General features: G+C 30.7%; 2 protein-coding genes across 3 annotated transcripts; both read right to left on the reverse strand.

The window, feature by feature from the left end:
* Positions 1-6,993: 6,993 nt before the first annotated feature.
* On the reverse strand, positions 6,994-9,877 carry LOC130973481 (protein BUD31 homolog 2-like). 2 transcript variants are annotated; one of them, XM_057898034.1, is made up of 4 exons: positions 9,664-9,864; positions 9,091-9,234; positions 8,841-9,028; positions 6,994-7,572 (listed from the first exon to the last, which is right to left on the reverse strand). In XM_057898034.1, the coding sequence occupies exons 2-4, from the start codon at positions 9,098-9,100 to the stop codon at positions 7,417-7,419; spliced, it is 354 nt and encodes a 117-aa protein (XP_057754017.1). In that variant the 5' UTR covers positions 9,101-9,234; positions 9,664-9,864; the 3' UTR covers positions 6,994-7,416. The 2 variants fall into 2 exon arrangements, with proteins under 2 accessions (XP_057754017.1, XP_057754016.1); XM_057898033.1 differs by having other exon boundaries at positions 7,005-7,572; positions 9,132-9,234; positions 9,664-9,877.
* A 7,735-nt stretch (positions 9,878-17,612) lies between these two features.
* LOC130973474 (MACPF domain-containing protein At1g14780-like) lies at positions 17,613-23,414 on the reverse strand. The gene is made up of 7 exons (XM_057898025.1): positions 23,087-23,414; positions 21,370-21,608; positions 20,798-21,002; positions 20,188-20,265; positions 19,907-20,090; positions 19,506-19,672; positions 17,613-18,571 (listed from the first exon to the last, which is right to left on the reverse strand). Exons 1-7 carry the CDS (start codon positions 23,339-23,341, stop codon positions 17,861-17,863), a joined length of 1,839 nt encoding a protein of 612 aa, XP_057754008.1. The 5' UTR covers positions 23,342-23,414; the 3' UTR covers positions 17,613-17,860.
* Positions 23,415-24,692: the final 1,278 nt, after the last annotated feature.

Consider the following 24,692-nt stretch of genomic DNA (forward strand, 5'->3'; position numbering starts at 1 on the left):
AAGTATTGGGGATTCGAATTTCGTCTTGTGCATGCAGTAATCCATTGGCCAGTAACAGATCCTCAGATGGAGTTCAGATTCGCGACGAATTAGTCATTGACCTATCGAGTTGAAAGATACCGTGAACAACAAAAATAAAAACATAAAACAAAATTGAATTTCCAATATTTATTTAAGCGAATTAGTAATCTAATAACTAAACCAATCCAACTTAATTTCTTGTAATCGAGTATGATCTATTCACTAACATCAATAATAATGTGAGTACTTATAATTAATATTAGTTTGTTGAATAGTACTAATTAATAATAATCTTTCTCATTATTGTGATCCATGCACTAACATCAATGTGATTATACCGATGAACACCACTTTTATCAACAATCCCAACTAATATCATAGTTAAGAATCAAAATAAACTAATGTAAATATTACGTTTATATGAGTTTATGACGCTCAGAGGTACTGTCCTATTCGGCCGCTTTATTTTTATAATTTATATATTAAACAATACCTAAATTACAATTTATTATTTTATTTTAAAATTTAATTATAATGAACTAACAATATACAAAAATTTTACACATATATTTACTTACATGTCATTACATTAATAAAAATAATTATTTTTAACAATTAATACGTGAATAATTATTTAAATGATTATATAAAATAATTTATATTATATTAATTTATAAAATTAAACTCTTTATTTTAACTCTAATTGTATGCAAAAAAATAATTTTAAAATATATACAATATATATCTAAATACAATATTATTGAAAGATAGAAATTTAGGTAATTATGTAAAGTTAATAAATAAAAATTGTTAGCTAATAATTTAATTAAATTAATTTCACATAAAATTTGATTGCAACTTGAGTTTTTACCTCATTGAAAACGGGTTATATTGCATGCTAAGCACGTTCATGATGAGGTAAGAGCGGTTATGCATTTTTCTTTTTCTTGTTAGGTGAGAAAATTATGTGGGTGATGCATAGTGAGAGTAAGGAGAGAAAGACCAAATTGAATATGAGAATGATATAAAATATAGTATGTATTGGGAATAAAATATTTTTATAATTGATTTAATTTAAAAATTATTTGAATTGACAATAAATTATTATATTCAGAATTAATTAGGTAAAATTAGAATTAATTTAATTTTTTATTTTTATTTTTTATTTAGAATAAAGTATTAAATTGATCTTTTACGTTTAAACTTAATTGTGTTTTGATCCTAAGATTTAAAGTATCCTATTTGAATCTAAAATTTTTTTATTTAATTTCAATGTAGTCCTGCGTCAACGTTAAATAATTTGGCACCGTTCCACCAAATTTTAATGTCCTTCTCTAAAAAAGAGGTATAAATTCGAGAGACACAAAATCACCAACAGTAGATGTATCACTGCGAACCACTAACCTTAGTTTAAACATTCGGAGAACATCTTCGAAAACTAAAAATTTGCCCGTAGCAACGAGAACAAGGTCATTATCAGTTCTACCGCAAAAAACTCTCCCCGACAATCGAAGAGTTTAGTTATATAAGTTTTCTATATTTAAAAACTGAATTTTATTAATTATTTAACATTGAGTTTATGACATAATTATATTAAAGTCATAAATTTTTTTAAAATTTAATAAGACACTTTAAATTTTAAAAATTAAAACAGAATTAAACCCAAAAATATATAAAACTAATTTAATACTTTACCTTTTTATTTATGATACAATCTTTCACCACCATTATTATCATCAGTAACTACCATAACCAAATTGAACCCCTCCCCCGCCCCCATTTCCGATTCTAAACAATTTTCTTTAATACTTAAAAGATAAAAATAATATTTTACAATTTAAAACAGTAAATTATTTCAATTTAAATCAAATTTCTCAAAATAAAAAGATTTAAAACAAATGTTAAAGTAAATCAAAATTTACAAATCAATTCAATTTCTAACTTTTATCCATTCCAAACAAAAAAAATTGATTTCGAAATCAAATTAATTCCAATTCATGTGGTATTCTAATACATTCTTAATTACTAAAGTACAAATATATATAACTAATTCTCCTTTATGTAATGAACACTATCATCATGTGAAGCCATGTATGTAGTAGTCCTTTTCTCTTTTTAATGCTGCAAGATTCAAAAACAAGCAGGCCACACTTGCTTCCTTTAATTTAATTTGCTTTTGATAGATAAGAATTAACATTTGCCATAATGATGGTAAAATAACTACATCAATAGTGCTAGAGAAAAGCACCAGCATATTTTATAATTTATATAAAATTATATTTAATAATATAAAATTACATATCTTTTTTACTAATTAAATATATACTGACTAAATTTTAATAAAAATATTAGTCTCTTAGACTTTTTCTAATCCAATACTCAACAGAAACAGAAAGCATAGCAATTGCTTAATAGAATCATGAAGTAGATCTTGACATTTTCTTCTTCAATTGAGTGCTGCAAAATTAAGGTCCTATAAGTATCAGATGGATTGGACTACTAAAGTTTTTCCACATTCTCTTTGCTTCTACTTTAGCCACCAATTTTTTTTTTTTTTTGGGTTGATATATAGCTACGTGTTCATTCATCTTTTTATTTATTGCTAATAAAAAAAAATTGGCAAAATTGTTATACAATTACAAGATGTGCATGGGATTTAAAAGGATAAAATGCAAGAAATTAATTTTTAATTAGATAATATTATATAATATTAATTAATATTTTTTATTTTAAATATTCTTATTTTTTGAAAAAAATTTAGTTTAAGATTTATAATTTAGATTTTAGAATAAAAAAATTATAATTCGGTGTCTAAATTTCAAAATGAATAAAATAATTTTAAAGAATTAATTAACTAATATTGACGGAAAAGAACTAGATTCTTAACATTACTTATTTGAAAGTAGTTAAATTTGTTTTTGTTCAAATAACATTTTTATATATTTATAAATTTCATCTATTTTTATTTAGTTTAATTATTTTGTTGGTCTCTATAGTTTCGTTAAATTTTTAATTAGATCTCTATATTTTTTCTTTTTAATTGGATTTTTATATTATTTTTAATTTTGTAATTAAGTCCTTTTCATAATAAAAACATTATAATTAACAGAATATTTCTCTCAAAAAATATGTAGTTAAAGATTTAATTAAATTTTTAATTGTAAATATCTTCAATTTGCAAAAAAAAAATATTCAATTAATTCTAATATTTTTGAGATTAAAAAAATCTAATTATAAAATTAAAAATAGTATAGAGACCTAATTAAAAAAATATATAAAAATTTAATTAAAAATTTAGTAAAATTAGAAAAACCATCAGAATAATTAAATATTTTTATTTTATTGTATCTAAATTTAAATGATAAACATATATCTACATAAAGAAAAAAGGAAAAAAAAACAATTATCGACTAATGTGACCATAGGCAAATAAAGGACATTCTTCAACATTCCTTTCTTTATAAGCAAAGTTGCATAATTAGCACTATGCTAATGATTACAAGAATCGTGGGAAAATAAAAAAGAAAAAAGAAAGCTTGGAGAAATGGCAGTAGGCAAGCCATCAAAATCGGGAATATTAAGAATTTTTTGGTGGAAAAAAAGAAAAATAAACGCTCTCTTTGAGGACCAGGTTCAATAATTAAAGACTCTTTTAATTTTATCCTTTCTTCGTAGTTTAGGATATATACAGTGTCGTAAGTTAATCAGTTAGATAAATTGTTAGTACTACCAAAATAAAATTGTTTTTATTAAAAAATGAGTTTTTACATATTTAATATTATTGAAAACTTTAGTTTTATTATTTTTTATTTTTATAAAATACTTCTATTTTTGTAATTTTAACAAGTAGTACCTTAGAAAGCTGCAACATCTACTACACTTTAAATCAAATGGCATACATACACTGTTAAAAAATTATAAGGTGTGAGTTTATACAATAATGTCCATATAGTACGATGCTTATATATTATAATATACAGTACTATTTATAGAGATATATACGCATGTATACAATTGTTCGTATTATATTATACATGTTTCGAGATTTTCTTGAAATTGGATTGGATTTGGATTTGAACATGAGATTTAAACTCTAAGTGAAGTAGTTTTTAGTTTGACCTGTGTATTCAGCAGCGTCTGAATTGTTTACAAAAAGATGAAAGATAATACCTATAAAATACTTTGATGTCTAAGTCAGTAAAATCTCTAATGCCTAAGTCAATGTATTTATAGGTGATAAATCAATAATCATTGTTAAAATAGTTTCACTATAGAATAGTTGTATTTTTTGCTTTTCTTATTTTTGAATTTGATTTATGTTTTAAGTCAGATATGAATAGTACACGAGTGAAATCCCAAAATGGTCCTTCAGATTGGGCCCGTACACCAAAGTTGCCCCTCAGTTTCTAAATACTCTAAATGTACCCTCCAATTTGAGCTCTATGCAAAATCCTGGTCCTTCCACCCAATTTCGGCATGACTCAGCAATAGAGCGCTGAGCTGGTAGTTCCACCCCCCTCCACATATGCTTCATCACTCTCCACCATCACCATTGTTCCTCCTCTTCTCCCAACGGAGCCATTACCCTTTTCTCTTCTTCCAATCCTCATTTTCCTTTCTCCCTTCCTCAAGCATTGTAGCCATTTCCATTGGCTTAAGGCTGAACCACCACCGCGAGCCACCATAGCCTCCACCATCTGCGACCACCGCGTCCAACCTCCTCCCTCTATCCTCTTCTTCCCCGTCAGGTCCAGAAACGTCGAGCTTTCTTCCTGGCGAACCACTTCCGCCGGGCGCCATCAATCTGCCATCTTCATCACCCTCTTTCACGCACCGAACCCTAGCCCTATCGCAGCTTTCAGCATCTCCATCGCCACCACCATCACCTCTGACTTTTACCCAACACCGCCACATCTTCCTCCCCCATTTCCTCTTCTCAGCTAAAGAGTCGGGTACCTTCATCTTTGTTCCTCATTACCGAACTACTGCTACTGCAATAGCCGCTGCAACCACTACTCTGCCGGTGTTCTCCCCTCATTTGCTTCTCCTTGTCATTTCCATCACCCATGATGACTAACCTTCCTCTCCTTCCTCACGTTTTGGTTTGCCTTCTTTCCCTGTCTGACCACCCCAACTTCCCCTATTAATTTAGGTTTATTTAGAATTTAGTTTTAAGTTTTACCAGTTTTAGGCTTAGTTTAGTTTAATTATCTGTTTTAATTGATTTTAGGTGGTTATAATAGGTTAATTTAGTTTGTTGGATTCTGATTGTTGCTGAAAGTGTATGAAAATATTCTCCAAGCTTGAGAAAGAAGAGAAAAGAACAGAGGAAGAAGAAAAGAGAAAGGGTTGCGGCGGTGAGGTAGTGATCTGAAGGCTAGTGAGAAGCAAAGGCCGCCATGCTTAAAGAAGGGAGAAAGGAAAGGAGAATTAGAAGAAGAGAGAAGGATAGTGATTCTGTTGGGAGAAGAGGAGGAACGATGGTGATGGTGGAGGGTGATGAAATCCACGTGGAGGTGGTGAAACTGCTAGCTCAGCACTCTGGCTGTTGAGTCATGCCGGAATTGGGTGGAAGGACCAGAATTTCGCACGGAGTTCAAATTGGAGGGTGCATTTAGAGCATTTAGAAACTGAGGGACAATATTAGTGCACGAGAATAATTTGGAGGACCATTTTAGAGTTTCACTCAATAGTACACGTATACAATGTTAATCTATACAGATACTATTCACGAATACGATTTTCCATCATTTTTTTTGTCGCTTAGGTTAATTTTCGTCGAAAAAGATGTCGGTACTTTCGATGGGCCCAAATTCAGGCCATATTTTCTTACAACATAATGTTCTTACTAGTTTGTCTTGACTAGGAAATATTAGTGTGTTTTCACTGTAATTTTGAAGAAAAAGTAAAAAATATATATAACTATATATATTTGCTCCCATTATGATGTTTTCGCAACCATAGTAAATTATAGATGCTTTTTTTTTCGAAGTTTATCTTTAAAAAATATTTTATTTAGTTAAACCTAATATACAGTAATGGTTATCTTGTTAAATCTGATTTAGTATTAAAACTAAAAGTAAATTAATCAACTAAGAAAAAATTAACAAGTAGTGATAATATATTTTCTTAAACTAACTAATTAGTTAATTACCAAACTGAAACATAATATTTTAAACATACATAAAATTATTAATATTTTTTTTTGTCTTCAAAAAATCATTTGATATAAGAAAGAGTATTATTTATCTATTTATTAGTTAATATTATCTATTTTAAGTCTTAAATGATCTTGTTTATAACTATTATTTTTGTTGAAAAAGTTATTTTATGTCATAAATATTATAACAAATGAATTTTTCTAATTGAGTGGGAAATAATCAATAGTTTAAAAATGAATCTTCTCAATTTAGTAAAATGTGATCTCTAATCTTTCAATGCTTTTTTTTTTACATCTTTTCTTGGTCCTATTTATAAAATTACCAGTAAAAAGTCATACTATCCTCTCAAATGAGTAAAAAATTGAGAAAATTCATTCTCTAATAATTTAGTTTTTCTGAAACTTAAATATAAATCTAACTTAATTATAAAAATCAGTGTATTAATAGGCTTAACGTGCCTATTGGTTAGCTCTTTTATTTATTAAATGTGCTAAAAAAAATTAAAAATGCAATAATTGAAAACATAAGATAACAAATTGCTTATAATTTATCGAAGATTTTGAGTTTAAATTTTAGAAATAAAATTTTTTTTAGAAATTGTATATAATAAAAAACATTTAAAAAAAATTATATGCTAACTTTTTTTAATTTTTATATCTTTATTATACAAAATATAAATATTAAAATTTAACAAAAATTATTTTAATATATTTTCAACTCTACTACTAAAATTTTTTGAATCCGTCATAGATGATAGTGCATTAAAATTAAATTCTATTTTAAAATGCAATTTTTACTAAGCTTCCTGCACCAGCTTTGCGTTTTTCTTTTTGATGTTTGTATGCACCGATTAAATTATGAGTAATTTAGTTCTAATTGTGTGTCAATCATGCACGATTTGAATACAACTTAATTGAGCTTGCTTTCATAAGTGGAATTAGCTGAATAATGCTACACATCCAAATCTTTTTGTTAACTAGGTTCAACCAAGTTGGTCTAAAATAACAAAAATCAGTTATGGCTAGTATTGTTCAAAGTCTTATTGTTTAACTTGATTAGACTTTGGTTCATAAAAAGACTTGGATGTGTAACATTACTCCAACAGCCATATAGTAAGTGCCAAAATAAAAAATCAAAACAAGATTCATCTTAATACAAATCATAAGATAAACATTACAAGATATATTTATAACAAGAAAATCACAACAACTGACGCACTAGAATTGTGGCCAAATCAGTCCCCACTAGCACAACCCTTGCAACCACAATGAACACACTCTATAACCTTCTCCTCCCTGAGTTGTTTTGGTACTCTGCAAACACATGCAGTGGCGAAATTGTGATCACGCGTCTGCATGCATCTCAAGCAACACAATCGTTCATAACCAGGCTGCAATTAAACAAATTAGGGAGATAAGAGTGACAAATATAGATCTAAACTGAAAATGAAGTTATCCTGTTTTGATCAGGTGTGAGAAGTGGCTTTTTTTATTAAGCCTGATAACTAAAAGGACGGGAGATTTCGGAGCTAGTACAGCTTTCACCATAATACGACGAAAGCAAACCACATAAGCACTACTATTCATACCAGTCCTTAGAATTTTATCTTCTGAGGACCTTTGGCTTCTTTAGATTGTGCTTGCAAGCTGGACTTATGGTGGGAAAATTCGTGATTTAAGGGAAGTCTTTAAAGAACATAAAGAAAAGCTTCACTTTACTCCTCAAGCACTTCCCTTCCCTCCCTAAACCCTAAACCCTAAACTCCGAACACCGCTGCCCCCCCCCCCTCCTCCCCTCTCCCTTTTCTTCCCCCTTAGACTTAGTTACAGTGTTGTCACCTCTTTCAGAAGCCTTTAATTGAAGGTTTCATGTTCTCACTACTTTGCATAGTCTTATACTCTGTTAAAGAACATGCTCGAAAACATATTGCACAGAGAAAGTAGAGAAAAAGAGAGTGAATTGAGAGAGTTTGAAGAGGGGTGAAATTGATTCAATAGAGGAAATGGAGAATATCAATTACTTCAATTACAAGCAAGCCTTATATACTACTAGTAACTTAACAATTGAGTGCAACTAACTAACCTAACACCTCAACTGACTATCTTGACAGAATAGACATGGCAGCAGTTCACTGAATCACACATTAAATAACTATGGCAATTTGCAACTTGTAGGCTTGTAGCTAAATGATAAATATCTCCTAACTGGACTTGCGGATATGATAACTACAATCTAATCCCACTAACAATTCCTCTCAATTAGGTATTATTAGAGTTGTTGATGCACTAACTTTACCTCTTAACTTGGCAGGGGAAAACAAGTCTAACAATCCCAGCTTGCCATAGCAATTCAACAAAGGGTGTGCGAGCTAGTCGCTTGGTTAATATGTCAGCATGGATTCACACAATAACTATGGCAACTTGCAACTTGTAGCTAGATGATAATATCTCCTAACTAGACTTACTGATACGATGAACTATAATCTAATCCCACTAACATACTCTAAAATCATGTTTTAAGGGTTTTTTTTTAATAAGTAACTGTTGAATTCTCCTCCTCCACCCCCAAGTTTTACTTAACTCTTCTCGTTAGTGAAAATTCTATTTACAGTCATATAAAAGCGATTTTAAACCAAAAAAGAAAAGAAAAGGGAGGTACCTTCTTCCATTTTGCAATAAGATTGCGGTCAGCATATCCTTGATCCAAGCAAAACTCATACAACTCTCTAGAAATTTCCTTCCTCTGATGGTAAAGGTCAAATATGTAGCGGCTCTTCTGGTATGCAATCTTGAATATAGGCCATAACGTCTCGCACTTTCTTTTGCCATCATGGGGGTCATTCTCAGCTGCAAGATCAACGGATTAAGAACTTTTTGGTTTCATATAAGTTCAGAGATAAGTATCATACTATCATCCATCAAGCAAGGAATGCATATCGCAACTTCAAACCTTCCCTCATCTTTACTTGAAGTTCAGAGAGTGTAGGTTCAATGAGTTCCCAGCCCTCAGGGTACTTAACACGATTGGTCTTCACTTTTGGCATGTTTTGTTCCTGTCAACAAAGAACTAACATATCAGAGAGTGAATCTTACATACATTCTACCTAAAATTTTTATTGGACATAACTTGCTTGAATTTTATGTTATGTGAAAATTCAGCTGCAGTCGATTTCACGTGAATTTGATAGTTGAGAGCTGTTAGATCAAAATTTAGTCAAATCAGTCGAATCATCTAACGGTTATCAACTTCACGTGAAGTCAACTGTACCTGAGTTTTCACTAACATGAAACATTATGAATGAATTATAAGTATATAGCAGCAATCCAACATCGTTCAACATTTTCATGATCAATTATGTTCTCAACTCCAGACCGATAAAATTTACCCTAAAAAAGAGGCGTAAGTGTAGAATTGAAAATCGCACGACTGGGGAAATGAACGGGAAAAAAACACGAGGTAGAAGAAGAAGAGCAGAACTCACACGAAGGCAGACGGTTGAGGCGGAAGAGAAGAAGAACGAAACGACGCAGGCGAGAATGAGAGCAGTGGAGCAGAACGCGGAAACAAAAGAAGAAGCACGAGCACACAACACTGGAAGAATTGAGGGTTTCTCACTCTGATTTACAGTTCGTGAAGTAGCAGGTAAAGGAGGGTTTAAAATTAGGGAAGAAGGTTGTGCTAATTCATTGTAAGGGTTAATACTTAATTGGTTTTCTTTCATATGAATTTTAAATTCTTTTAATTTTAAATAATAAATTGGACATTTAGATTTGAAGAAAAATTTTAGGTTGGATTTGATAATGTATAAATCAGAGAATGTTAAAATATTTTTTATTATAAAATAAATTGAAATGTCTAATTTATATATTTAAAGTTTTTTAATACTAAAATACAAATTTAAAACTCAGATTTATATGTTTAAATTTAAAAAAATCTAACTCTCATATTAAATTTAAAAAAATCTAACTCTCATATTTACATGTTTAAAAAAAATAAAAGTCACAAATTTATCTCTCAAATTTGTGATTTTTATATGAAAAACCACACTAAATCTCGACATTATTAAAAAATACTATTGGAAACACAACACTAAAATTAAAAGCATAAAATTTGGAAGTTAAAGGTTGAATTTTTTAAATAAATAATTTTTGAGTAAATCTCTATAATGACTCCTAAGATTTATGAGATTATCCAATTTGATTATCGATATTCTAATTTTATTAGGGTGATTTTTCATATTTAGGTTCAAGCACCATAATAGTTTCTAAACATATTTCTGTTAATGACTCGTTTCAGTGTTATCGTGACAACAGTTAGCTTAACTGTTCAGATTGTAATTGGTATTTGATTTGGTCTTTCTATCTCTACTTAACTCTTATCCTCTTTGTCCCCTCTCAAAATTTTTAAACAGTAAATTATGGACGGTGCTTCTTCCTCCTTAGTTTAGAGGTATTTGTTTTTGTTTCGTATTGATAATGAAACTGCATTTGCATGGAGTTCTGTTGCGAGGGATCAAATACAAAAGAAAAACACTATTTCTAACAATGAAGTTGGAGAAACAGAAAAAGAAGACGAAGAAAAAAAAAAGAGATTGTTCGTGAATTTTGCGTGCATCACTATCATCATTCACACCCATATTCTTGAACTTGCTGCCATTGTTGCTAATATTATTAACATCATCCATGGCCAATTAATCCCTCTGCTCTCTCTTTTTAAAGAAGACAAAAAAAAATATTGGAATCAAATCATAACGAAGCAAAAATAAAAAGAAGGATGGGATAAGAGTAGAGAGATTCAAATTTGGTGGAAAAGTTAGGAGTGTGGGAAGTGAATTTGATCAAAATAAAAAAATAGAATCATATACTAAAGTTATAATCTTTAGAGGTATTCGTATCTGGATTGAATTGAAAAAAAAAATCTAAAGAATAGAGAGCGAGCCGGAATCAGAGACAGGAGAATAATATTAAAGAAGCACTAGAATTTACCGTCGAGAAGTTTTGGAAGGGAGTAAAGAGGGGTAGAGTTAAATAGTGATTGAGGGACCAAATTGGTACAAATTATAATTTGGCTAGTGGCACACTGTAGCCACGTCAGCACTGAATGGGCGAGTCATGACTAGAAATATGCTCAAGGACTACTATGGTGTTTGAAACTGAATCTGGAGGACCACTATAGTGAAATTAGAATTTTAAAGATCAAATTGGGTAATTTTGTGAATCTCAAATACTATTATGAAAATTTACTCATAATTTTATCACTCTATTTTAAAATTTTCTCACTTTGTTTGACGTCCACATGTGAATCATGGCTCAAGTGATGAAGCTTTATGTAAAATTTGGTGATGTAGGTGGTAGTGGTTCTGGATATTCTAATTTTGTCCAATATGACCCACCTCTTGCACTATTTTCTCTGCACTGTGCTAATTCAGGAGAGCACATGGACATGGATATAGATGACTCGGATGAAAAATATGCCGCGAACAGCAATGAAAATAATTCTACTGAGGATAAGGATGACTTTATACCTGAGATGGATCAATTTGATACCTTTTGCCTCCTCCACAACGAATTCCAGAACTATCACTTGATGTGAACAAGATTATCAAATTATCTGTCATCAAGTAATCCCGGATCAGCAGTATGATGTAACACCTTGTGTACTGGTGGAGAGTGTTCAAATCTTTCTAACTAGAATACACTACACTTTGTCTCTAAGTTATGTGAGCTTGAAGGAAAACGAATCCTTTCTTTGGCTGCGGAGGAGACCTATCACCGAGAAGTTCTTCTACCCAATCTCACGATGAGTGTTGATACCACGTCTGAAAGTCCTTCAAGCAACTGTCCGCTAGTTTTTCACCAATGTGTAATCTTAGGTGGTATACCACATCTTGCAGGTGAAAGTATGGATCTCCAGACGCTAACGCTCAACAAATATAAAAATCAGGATATTGTCAAACACAAAATTTTTGAATTGTACTGTATAGCCAAAACTAACCTCCCTCAAACAAAAGAGAATGGCATCTGGTAGTACAAGAGAATAGCTAATTCGTCTAAGAAATAGGAGGCGAAACCTCTGTTTAAATAAAAATAAAATAATTAATGACATATATTATTGAGATTACAAATTTTTTAATTTTTTTACACAAACTCTTTTTTACAATTTTTTTAAAGAAATAATTCAAAGGTCTTAAATAATTATAGGGGTCTGTTTAAAATAAAACATTTAAATTATTTGTTAAAAAAATTCTAATGCTCATTAATAGTAAAATAAATTTCTAAACCCAGGTACCAATAATTATAAAATTAACTTAGGATCTAAACTAAATTTTGTTCCTATCACAACAATTACCCTAACCATACATATTAAATAAAATTTATTAAAGAAATAATTCAAATTTTTTAAAAATGTTAGGGATTTGTTTTTAAATAAAACATTTAAATTATTTGTTAAAAAATCGTAATATTCATTAAAAGTAAAATAAATTTTTAAAAATTGATACCGATATCACAATAACCATTGTAACCATACATATTAAAATAAAATCAATAAAACATATTTAACAATATGCTTCTTTATTAAACAAAAAATAACAACATTCACTTCGAAATTAATAACCCCAGCAATATGTTATGTGGCGTTTAGCATGATGGTATCATCCGAGCGTGCATTTGAATGCACCATAATGTCTAATAAATTCAACTATAGTAAGAAAACACTCTTAGATGATAAAAAAAAATACTAAAATTGAAGATAGAAATGAAGTGAAAGGAATTTTTTATATAGGCGCACCTTATACATATCTCTTTTATAATGTAAATGTCCGTTGTGAAAATAGATTGTCTGTTCTCACAAAAAGTTGGCCTTTAATGTAATGCTAGTAACTCAGTCTCTACCAGTCAAAGGGGGCCTTGGAAGGACATATGCCAGCTCAATATCAAAGAGCAAAGGGTGCGAGATAAACTGGTGAGTGGTTTGGCGATGGAAGTCGGCAATAGTAGAAAAATCCGGTTTTGGGAAGATAATTGGGTTCAGGGTGGTCCTCTGAAAGGGAATTTTTCACGACTCTTCTCTATTTCAAGCCAACAAAAATCTGTAATTGGGAGGTTTTGGGATGGATTAGATTGGATATGGAATTTTCAATGGAGGAGGAAGTTGTTCCAATGGAAGCTTGAACTTGTCCATCAACTGCATGAGCAGCTAAGGCTAATAAAGCTGTCATCTGAGAGCGAAGATAGTGTGGTGTGGAAATTTGATAATACAGGTGTCTTTTCCACGAAATCCTTCATGCAGGTAATCCAAACGGAGACATTGTCGGATGAGATCACGAGCTATAGCTTCACAAGTGCTCTATGGAGAGGTCTGGTACCCCCAAGAATTGAGCTTTTTGGTTGGTTTGTGCTAGTTGGTAGAATTAATACCAATGATAGGTTGACTAGATTAGGAGTTGATATTCATAATGATAATATCTGTGTCCTGTGCCACAAAGGGATAGAAACTGTTGTGCATTTATTTATTAGGTGTGAGGTAACATGGCAAGTGTGGTGCTCTTGGTTGCGATTCTTTGGTAGAGAATGGGTTATTCCTGGGAACATGAAAGAACTGTTCGGAAGTTGGATTGGCATGCACAACAGAAGAAAAGGGCAGAAGTTATGGATGACGGCGTTCTTTGCAGTGATATGAAACATCTGGTTGGAACGTAATGCTAGAATATTCAATAATAACATCGCCAGTATTGACTTTAATCACACAAGGACAGTGTTAAGCTACAACGAGTGGACTGGATGTGATTCTTTAGGTGATTGGTAGCATAGCCGGAGGTGCCAAGAGATTAGTTTTCGGTATGCATGTTTCATGTTTTCTGCTTTATGTTTTATGTTTTATGTTTGTGTGTTTTGCTCCACTTTAATGTGTTGAGCTTTCTATGTTTCAAAAAAATAAGCGTATTTTGTTTACAGTTATGTGTTGTTACTATCATAGGTAGTACGTTCACATATACTTATGTTTAAATGAGATAAGTAACTATATATAAAGTCATAAATTATCTCTAAATTATTTATATACATAAATAAAATATTTAAATTATTTATTTAAAAAAATCTTTTAAAGGTTAGGTTTTTTCCTTTGTTTTTTAATTTTCTTATTTATTAATTTAAATATTTCCAAAAGGACATTATTCTTCTCAAAAGCACGTTCTTTCGGATCAAGTGTTCGATTATGTATTTTGTTTCAACCTTACATATAAAAAAATATTATTGAATTTTTAAAGTGATTTTTGTGATTGGTATTATAGAATAAAATTATTTTTGAGATTCAAATTGTATTTATTATATGTTTTTGAGATTGATAATGTGAATTATCTTAGTCTTTAACATATTTTTCATTAACAATATACTGATGTGACTCGATGACGTGAACCATTAATAATATGTGTTTATTACTTTATATGATAGATTTAATATAGATAAATTTTATAACATATAAGTATATTATTTTAATAGAAAAAATTATATGATTAATTACACACTTTTTTTTGTTAAAAAAACATGCGTGATTTTCATAAGGAATTAAAAATTGAAATACACGTTTTTTTTTCTTTGATTCTTATGAAATATCCGTTTTTTGGACTAAACTAAAAAAATATTTTTAATCAATTATATAATTCTTTTATTAAATATATTACAAAAAAATTATCAATATTAAATTATAAGTTTAATTTTGATGCACTAGTATAAATAATTTTACACGGTCATCCAATCACTTTCTTTTTTATGATTATTTACGCAGTCAATGCAAAATGTTATTACATAATTGGATGCACATGTAAAATTAATTTTTTGTGGCCGTGCATTAAAATTAAATTTTTAAATTATTGTGAAAAAAATTTGCATGATTAAAACTAAAAAGTAGGGGGTATTCGCAGTGCGGTTTGGATTGAATTATTTTTCTAGAGAATCCGATCCAGTGATTTGGATTGGATTTGTGGTTTCGTAAATTTAAAAAATAAATAAATATATATATCAAATATCAATATCAAATTTTAAACAACTAACAATGATATAACAATTTTTAACAATATCTTGATAAACCAAAAATAAAATAACAATAAAAATAAAATTATAAATTAATTAAAATAAATAAATTTTATTTTAAATTCACAATATATTCACTAAATAATAATAATACATGAATAATATATGATATATAACAAATTAATCATATTATAAGTAAATTTTAAATATAATAATAAAATAATATTATAATACATTGTGTAATTTGAATTGAATTGGATCAATTTGCTAAAAATAAAATCCAATCAATCTAAATTAATACAATTTTATTTTGATGGTTTCAGTGGCTAAGAGAAGGGGGGGTTGAATCTTAGCCCCCTTTTTGCTTGATAACACTTGCTGGCTTGTGAGATTAATTCTGGAAACTTTTAGTCTTTTTGTCTCCTTACTGCACACGAGACTTTTCTTATTTTCTCGCCCCAAACCACGAGACTTTTCCTTTTATCTCGTCCCTAGCCACGAGACTTTTTCTTTTTGTCTCGTCACTTGGCACGAGATAATTTTAGTTTTTGCTCCTGTGAAGTAGAAACAGAAATGGAGTAGGAAAGGAGAAGAAGATTGCACCCAGATATATCCTGGTTCGGCTGCTAAGTGCAGTGCAGCCTACATCCAGTCTCCATCACAAAACATGATGGAATTTCACTATAATCAATCTGATTACAACTCGTAAAGTGCTAACCCAACTTACAAGGGGATTCCCACAGAATCATGATACACAACATAGATGAACAAAGGACCTCTAAGATATCTATGGCTTTTCTTTTAATTTTGCACTCTCTGCCTTTTTTCGCTCTATGGCTTTTTCATACAAACCTCACTTGTTTGCCTTTTTTCATGAGACTCAAGACATGACAAAATTAAACAGAAAAATACTAAACAGAATACATTAAAGGAGAACATACGTTAGCTCAGGTAGCTCTGAGAACCCTGTGCCTTGCACTCTCACACTGTCTCCTTGCTCCAAACCATGACTGTTCACCTCTTTTATAGAGAAGTGAAGCCTTCACAGTTGAAACACAAACCCGAGCTCAGCTTCTTTTTTCCTTCAACAAAACCGGTTCGGCCATACAGAGAGAAGAGGTAACTCATGCAAAAACCAACATGCAAATACCTCTAGTCCTTCCTTGGTCATCACTCTTCATCAATCCGAGCGCTCCATCCTTGGCTTCCTCTCCAAGATGGATTTCTGGCCCTTGATGCTTCATGATGATGATGACTTCATCTGTTTCAATCTCTGCCTCAACCATCACTTCGCCACTCTAACTACTTCCTGTGGTGGTTGAGCAGAATCAAAGACAAGCCATGCCTCCAAGGATCTTCCTTACTGGTCGAATCTTCATCCTTCTTTTTGAGTATGAAGGATCCGAGATTACCTCACCAAATCTTACCAGATTAGGTGATAATCTCAGCCACAACATATTTTTTTTCTTTTTCGTGCCATCAACTCGATGGTCTTTAGCCTTGCTTTTCTTTCCTTTTGGTAGCTCCAAGTAGCTTCCATGGCTTCCTGGTTAATGACCGAAGAAAGAAGAAGAAAGAGATGAGAGAGAAGAGAGAAAATATTCAATGGATTTGAACAATAATCAATGAGCAAAGAGAGAGAGAGTAAAAGTGAATTCAAGTTTCCCACTTCCCTTTGTTGAGTAGCGTGTAGTGTCATAATAACCATCAAATCAATCTTCTCTCTCTTTCTTATGTTTTCAATGCATTAATTAAATTTGAAATCCTTCAAAATAATGAAGTGGAATCCGTTGGAAGCATTTAGGCAGTTCATTTACTTCATGGATTCGAATAAGGCATGGAAACATTCATCAACATTGGGCTTGGTAGCAATAGATTTCATTTTGGCCCAATCATAATTCAGCTTCACTTTGTTGATTATAATCTTTAAAATCAAAGCTGAACAAAATTCACACTTGGGCTTTGCAACATTTCTTTTGTTTTTGTTCGGCCCAAATAATAATTCAGCTTCATAGCATGAGAAGCATGTAGCAAGGCTAGTTGGGCTTAATCCAGAATTTCATTTTCGGCCCAACACAAAAATCTGCACAACAAAATTATTAATTAAGCAAATATGAGTTGAGATCAAATTAATAATTTTGTAATTAAATATTTAATAATGTTTGTTCATCATCAAAATTAAATAAGAGTTTTCCAAACTCATCATATTTAATTTTTTATTTAAATTAAATTAAATAATCGGTTTAATTTAGATAGTTTCCTATTTGCACACCCACTAAAAAGGGAGTGATATTCCCTTGTTGCCAAATTAGGACTGAAATTATCATTCCCTCCAAATTATTATCATATAAGCATGGTCAAAGAAGCACGCTTTGCATGATTTGACCATTGTTACACTGTGGTGGGTATTTATTGGTGGAAGGCTCACGGTTTCTATTAAAAGATGTTTCTCACATCTGTATTTTACTATTTTACATACTCCATTCAATATTTTACATGTATAAACGTCTTATAGTTTAGTACATCCTTAACATTTCATAAATTAATCTAGTAGCTATTTTCCTAACCAATAATTACATCTATATCTATAGTTTTTGAACAAAAGAATGAAGTAATAATAATTTAGATCATAGATATCCTCTAGAGTCACTAGTAGTCTAACAATGCAAACTTAACCTGCAATCCAATCTTGCCACCCTCAGTCACAAGCTTAGCTGCTGTTACCAGCCAATGGCCGGGAACGTCGTGCGGACCTCGCACGACCTCACTGGTGTCAACAAACTTTAGCATTTTGGCGGAGCGAGTTGGGACAGGTGGACCGTCCGGATAAACTCCGGAGTTAAGCGCAGTTGGAGCTTGCTTCTGGTGACCACTCACACTCTGTTGTTGTGTGAAGGAAAATGTAGTGCTAAGATTTGTTAGGAATGATGATTTTCTAGAAGCTTCTGGAACGGCGGCCCATTCGGACTTCCTGATGCTGCAATTTGGTATGTGAGTGTATAGGAGGCGCAAATGAAGCACATTTCTTGGCCAACTCCCTTTGCTAATGAGTTGAGCACCGGTTACAATGTAGACACCATTACTACTTGATTCGTTCAACCATTCAGGGTCATGTTTGACTACTGAGGTGCACACGTTAGCAAAACCCTTCCATCTTATTGGCTCTAGGAATTCGTCGCTGTTTTCATTGTCATCCGATCCTCGCCACATCGACGATTTGCTTGTGATTGAGCCGCCGGAAGAGAGGATCATTGTGTTTGGGAGGCTGGAAAGGTGCTGTATGTGTAATGCTAGTCTGTCACATTTTCTTCCCTCTAAATACAAGCGAAGACCAACCACAGGTTTTTGTTCACTCAATACCTGATATTTTGCACGAATTCCGTGATTAATTATATAGAATATACTAAAAATCTTCCTAATTACTAAAGAAGAAGAAATAAAAGAGATGGATATTCTTGATGTCTTGAAATCTTAGAAAGCAACAAATTCTTCTTTAGAGAATGTTTGTGAGAATAAATTATTTCTCTATCGATATTAATATAATGTCAATTGCAACACTAAAAGGGTTCAAAACTCAAAATAGGTGCTATGTTCTATGCAGCACACACATTGAATTGAAATAAGGAAACAACACTTATTATCGAGTGAAGTATTAAGTTCATATTGTTGTCAAAATGACTTCTAGAAAGAACAAACACCCAAATTTGTCGGGAAAGAATTTTGATTGGATACTTTAGTCCTCAATAAATTTTTATTCTCTTAAGAGCCCTCTAGAATTACTCCCGCAAGCCAGATTGGTCCCTCGGTCGCTTTTAATAAAAAATTTTAATATGGGTATCGGACAAATAAATCCCTAAAAATTTTTATTTTAAGACAATTAGGTCCTCAAAAATATCACCCTAAGAAAAATTAATCCCTCTTCAAAACAACAAAGGAACCAATCTATCCAATGTGAGTCATTTTCATGGACTTCTAGAGATTAAAAATTTGTTGGGAATCAAAGTGTCCAATTTGAAATTCTTTGAAGACCAATTTGAGTATTTACTCAAAAACAAAAATTCGTCTCATCTCATGTACCTAAAAAGCTTGATTTGTTAGACTAATCTGCACAAGATAGGTAATTTCGTCAACAATATGATCTTTTGTAGCAAATGTTCCTCAAGGGTTTAATTTTTTTGTCTTCTGTGGATAATTTTCTCGGCGACATGATCCTTGGTGCATAAATTTAGGATTTCGCTTCTTATATATGTTGCAAAAACTGTTTGCTCAAGTAGCAGGGTTTGGTTAGTAGTACCTGTGCAGAGCTGATATGAAGCTTGGGACCCATGAAACTGAACTGCAGCGAAGGCGAAGAAGTCTTTCTCCGTTGATGCCTCAGAGGTAGCTCATAAAACATTGGTGCCCATTGTGTTGGAATTTGAAATTCCAAGAAATATTGTAAATCTTCAGGATAAGGCTTATCTGTGAAGAACATTTAAATCAATGAAATGCAGTGTAACTTCCTCGTCAAATTAGAAAGTGATCGACACTTGAAACTCGTGTAATTTAGTAAAACATGCAAGGACAATCCGAGACAAATCATATTTGTTTTATTTTGGAGCTTATCTAAATCAAAATCATTGAAGCTGCATAAAATAGAGATAAAAAAACGTAGATTATATAACTAATTTTGGATCCGAAAAGAACATATCTTACAGCGCAAGTACGAATTGATGGCATGGCTCAGATAGCCACTTCCAGGAATTCCTGTGAGAAGTGATGAAATAGGAACAAACTTGAAGAGAATTGCTTCAGGATTTGATGGCACTGTCTGAAGCCAATTTGAGTGACTATGCTTGAACATATCACCTCCTCTTTTTGAGCAAATAATAGTGAGGCCCTGTTCCAATAACAAAAAGCATGAGATACTAACAATCTTTAAAATCTTTGTTCCTTTCAAATTGAACTGATATATTGTTTCTCTTTTTTATACTTACATCCTTGCTTGATGATTCCGAAATACTGGTGAACTGTACTGAGTTTGATTGCATCACGCGACTAAAGACTTCAGGGACCTACATGAATTAGCAAGATTGATATCTATCTATCAATACATAGACAACCATGTTAATAAATATTCTATAGACTTCAGTTGTAGGAATTAGCCTCTCTTAGAACGCTTTAATAATATTCTCTTATGAATGTGTATAAGAAGGTTATGAATTGTATCAAATTGACATAACAGTCACTTGAAATATTATTCAGATTATATCACTCTCCCTCTATTTTGATTCTGTATTTCCACCATGAATCTAAGAGTATTAAAGATGTTAGTAAATATCCTAAAAACTTAAGTTGCTAGATAAAGACAGCAAGACATGTTAATGCTTTTTATATCTAACAGGCTCCTTCATGCAAAAGCTATTTTAAGCTTGAAACGTGGCTACAAATCCACAAATACCTTGTGGTCAAATTTGATTTTAATTTAGAAGAAGGGGCGTAAAAAAGAACAAACACAAAACATTTTTGGGTTACAGAAGTTCAAATCTCATAAACCTTTTTCTTTTTCCAAAACCTTTGGCTATCGAGTAGAGTCATATTGGTTACCTTTTGCTTTGCATGTATTGTTGTCTGCCTCTCGAGTAGTGAAGGGCTTCTTAAATCCGAAAACATAAAGTCTCCAAGTTCCTCTAGATATCTTCTGAGATCACTAGGAGAAATCTTTGAAGAGTGTTTTTGTTTGACACAAATTACATCTTGGCCTCCAACAGCCATACCTATTATTATGTGTGTACCATATGTCTGAATGAACCTGCCTAACATGACTGATCAGGATCATTATGCTTATTGACCAAAAATCATGCATAACTGTATGCATGTTCCATTGTTAAGATTGAATTGCGAATACATAAGAGTGAAAAAAGTATGCTAACAAGGATTCTGTCTAGAAGGCAAATTGAGTATTAGTTAAGGGAGACATGGATTCTTGTGAATTGGTTCTCCATTACCGACAACTCGAGCTTAATGATAAAGAATAATGAATTTGTTAAATGCAGTATCATTGATAAGTTGTAGAAAGTACAGAGTACTTGCTATTTTTCACGTTTAGTTATTGTTAGATATATAAATATTCATGTGCTTCTATCTATCAGTTTAAACTTTTAGAAAAGATGGATTACCTGGACAATGCTGCAGGATCCCATTGAGCCGGAACAGCTTTCTTTACTTCATCTTGAAGTATGAGGTGTGAAGGAGTTAGGTGCAAATAGTACAGAGAAATGAAATAACCATCAAAAGCAAGATATTTGATATCTTCGGCATCACGATACCAATCGCCAGTTAAGTCGAAAAGAGCATTAAAATAGCCAGAGGGAATTTTCCCCTGTATTGCTGATTTCTGGTTAAGCAACTCAGACATCTGCAATCAAAGAAAGAGATATGCTACATTTAAACTCTGTCTTTTAATACATATCTTCTATCAAGAAATTGCAATGACATAATATCAACCATTTTAGAAATTTAGTACATTCATAGTTCAACTTATTCATAATGTACTGGATTTTCATGGTAACATACGTTATGGAATGAAAAGAGTATTACTGTTCTTTTTTCTTTTTTTTTTTGTTTTTTGTCTTTTCAATAAGATCCAGTACTGAAATATTGCTGAATTTTATTATCCATTAATTGAATTAGCTACATCTTGGGTAGCATTTCTTTGATAATCATGATCAATCTCTAAAATGCATTGATGACAGACAAATGAAACAAGTGATTAATGTCTTATATTCCAAGTTCAAGTGTCTTAACATTTTCATCATTTGAAGTTTGAGATTTAAATACCCAAAATGACATGTCATGGTAGCAATCTAAAATTAAGTGTAAACTATAATCATGTAACTGAAATGTATATACTGCCTTTGATAACACTGTCCATCAATTATGATTTATGACAACACATTTTACACTTACAATGATAAAATTCTCATTTATTTTACACCAATCACTATTCACTAATTAAGTAGAAGGTTCCCCCGTGCAGAACATAAAAGTTTAGACTGATTTGGGATACAGTTTTTTGGCATAATATCGAAGCTTATATAACAAATATAATTCAAGTGCCTAAAATTTGATTATTGTATTCAATTTCATTCTTCTAAATAAAAGCTTAAACTCTTTCTCTTTTTTAAAAAAGGAGAGAGGATTATTGACCCATGTTTGACACATGAATATTCCTTTTGTTTCGGATATTATCCTCATCCTTTTGGGAGTGTTAGAACTATGATCTCACAATACGTCCAATAATAAAAAAATATGTATCAACTCTATATATATGAAACAAATATAAGTACAAATAACACCTCATTTTGTACAAATCAATTTTCTATAGATATTCAATAAAAGACCAAGCTACCTGTACCAAATGATTCAACATAAACCTTGCATACTTGTCCGTACATATTTAAAGAGTAACGTTGCATGCACCAGTTTTGTCTACATTTCTTTTGTATAAACTTACCTTTAGTATTAAAAGTAAGAATTTAACTTTGATATTAGTAAAGTTTTTCACTTATTATATCTAATTACTTAATACCACATCAACAAAAATAAGTATAGTGTAAATAATCATCTAAAATAGTTAGAGTGAATGCATCAAAATTAAACTCTTAAAAGTAATTAATAAGAACAGAGAAGATAAAAGTTGTGTCTTTTATATCATAAAAAATGTACCAAAAATTTCCAGAAAAAATTGGTAAAAACCTCTCTTTGAAACCATTTTGCTGCTCAAACAAAGAATTATCCATCGAGAACTCGTACAGAAGCAATTTCTATTCATCCAGGCAATAGTATTTTGGAATTTGAAACGCAAAGAAGAAAAAATTAAAATAAAAAAGGAACCTGATTGAATTGAAGAACATCAGACTTAAATCGAATCCTGTCTCCTTTATCACAGCGTATATCTTGAGAAACATGAGGAATAATAGTGTTATTACCAGAAGGTCCTCCAGGCACCACAATATCCCTCGTGTTCTCTTCGTCAATAACCACCAACCTCCTCCCTCCATTAACGCCGCCCTTCGCGAACTTGAGCCGAAAATCGCTCGTGAGATCGAAGCCTTTGCCCAGACACCCCAACGCTGTAACCTCCTCCATCGTCGTCAACCAAATTAAACTTTGATGATTAAATTATTCGAATAAATAAGCACTTATAGCATCAGCTGCCACGACCTCTGACCGTGACCGAATTGAAGAATATAAGAATTAAGAAGCTAATAGTCAAATCAGGTTTGGTGGCGGGTTTGACTTTGGATTCTTCGCTATTATCACTTTGTTTGAATAATTGAATGAGACAAGGTCATTATTAGTACTTTGCAATGAAGCACCTACACTTAGTTGAGTTATTGTGTTTGTGTATCGGACACATTATTATATTTGTGTGTTGGACAATACGATACTCACCGATATTTATTTGACATACGTATTTGTTGTGTTTAATGGTATTTTAATAAAAGAATAAAAAATTTTTTTCATATATATTTAGACACACTTAAATACCATCACGTGTTAGCACGTCGGTTGTGTTCAACCTTATTCTTAACAAATATTTTTGAAATAAATTTAGGTATAGTATATATTATTATTTATTAAAACAAAAAAATATTTTAAATATTTGATATAATTAAAATAAGACATTAAAATAATTAAAATAATTAATTTATATTTTAATATCAATAAAATATTAAACTATTATTATGATTTTTAAAAAAATACGTTATATTTTATATATATGCATGTCCCCTTATTTTATAAGATTTTAAAATTTGCGTGTCGACATATTTCATATAGTGTCGTATCCGGTATTTATACATCATAGTTAATGTGATTATTATGGTTCAAATTAAATAAAATAATAATAGTGTGACAACAAATATTATTATTTTAGTTCAATATTTAGTCCATAATAATTTATTTAATAATTTATATTATTAAATTATTAATTATTAATAATTTATATATTATTTATATTATATGTATATTAAAATTAATTATTAATTATTAATTATTTTTAATATATATTTATATTTTAACTTATATTTTATATTAATAATTAATTTTAATATATAAATAATATTTTTATTTATCTATATATTTACTAAAATTTAACATATAAAATAACATCATTTATACATAAATTTATTAAAATTTATATATATATATAAATTGACAAAATTTATTTATTTAATATAATTTGATGTTCATATTATTTAAATATTAGTCAAAATTATTACAAATTATTGGCCTCTAAATTTTTTTTAAAAAATAATATAGAATTGATGTAAATAAATAGAATAGGATGAAAATTTAAGTATAATTAATTTTATATAAAATTAATAATTAAAAATTGTTAAATAAAAATTCAGTTAAATTATTTAATAATTTTTAATTATTAATTTTAATAAAACTAACTACATTTAAATTTTTACCGGAAAATAGGCGGAGGCTG

The sequence above is a fragment of the Arachis stenosperma genome, chromosome 4 (genome assembly GCF_014773155.1).
Source record: "Arachis stenosperma cultivar V10309 chromosome 4, arast.V10309.gnm1.PFL2, whole genome shotgun sequence".
NCBI classification, from domain to species: Eukaryota; Viridiplantae; Streptophyta; class Magnoliopsida; order Fabales; family Fabaceae; genus Arachis; species Arachis stenosperma.

Bases quoted from the DNA above. Each gene is read 5' to 3' on its own strand.
- LOC130973474 (XM_057898025.1), bottom strand. From the start codon at position 23,341: ATGGAGGAGGTTACAGCGTTGGGGTGTCTGGGCAAAGGCTTCGATCTC. The intron at 20,091-20,187 runs GTAAGTATAAAA...TTATTGGAACAG, and splicing joins CGGAATCATCAAGCAAGGAT to GGCCTCACTATTATTTGCTC. The intron at 19,673-19,906 runs GTAAGATATGTT...TGTTCTTCACAG, and splicing joins CATCAATTCGTACTTGCGCT to ATAAGCCTTATCCTGAAGAT.
- LOC130973481 (XM_057898033.1), bottom strand. From the start codon at position 9,225: ATGCCAAAAGTGAAGACCAATCGTGTTAAGTACCCTGAGGGCTGGGAA. The intron at 9,029-9,131 runs GTTTGAAGTTGC...TTGATCTTGCAG, and splicing joins TCAAGTAAAGATGAGGGAAG to CTGAGAATGACCCCCATGAT. The intron at 7,573-8,840 runs GTACCTCCCTTT...GTTTAATTGCAG, and splicing joins TTATTGCAAAATGGAAGAAG to CCTGGTTATGAACGATTGTG.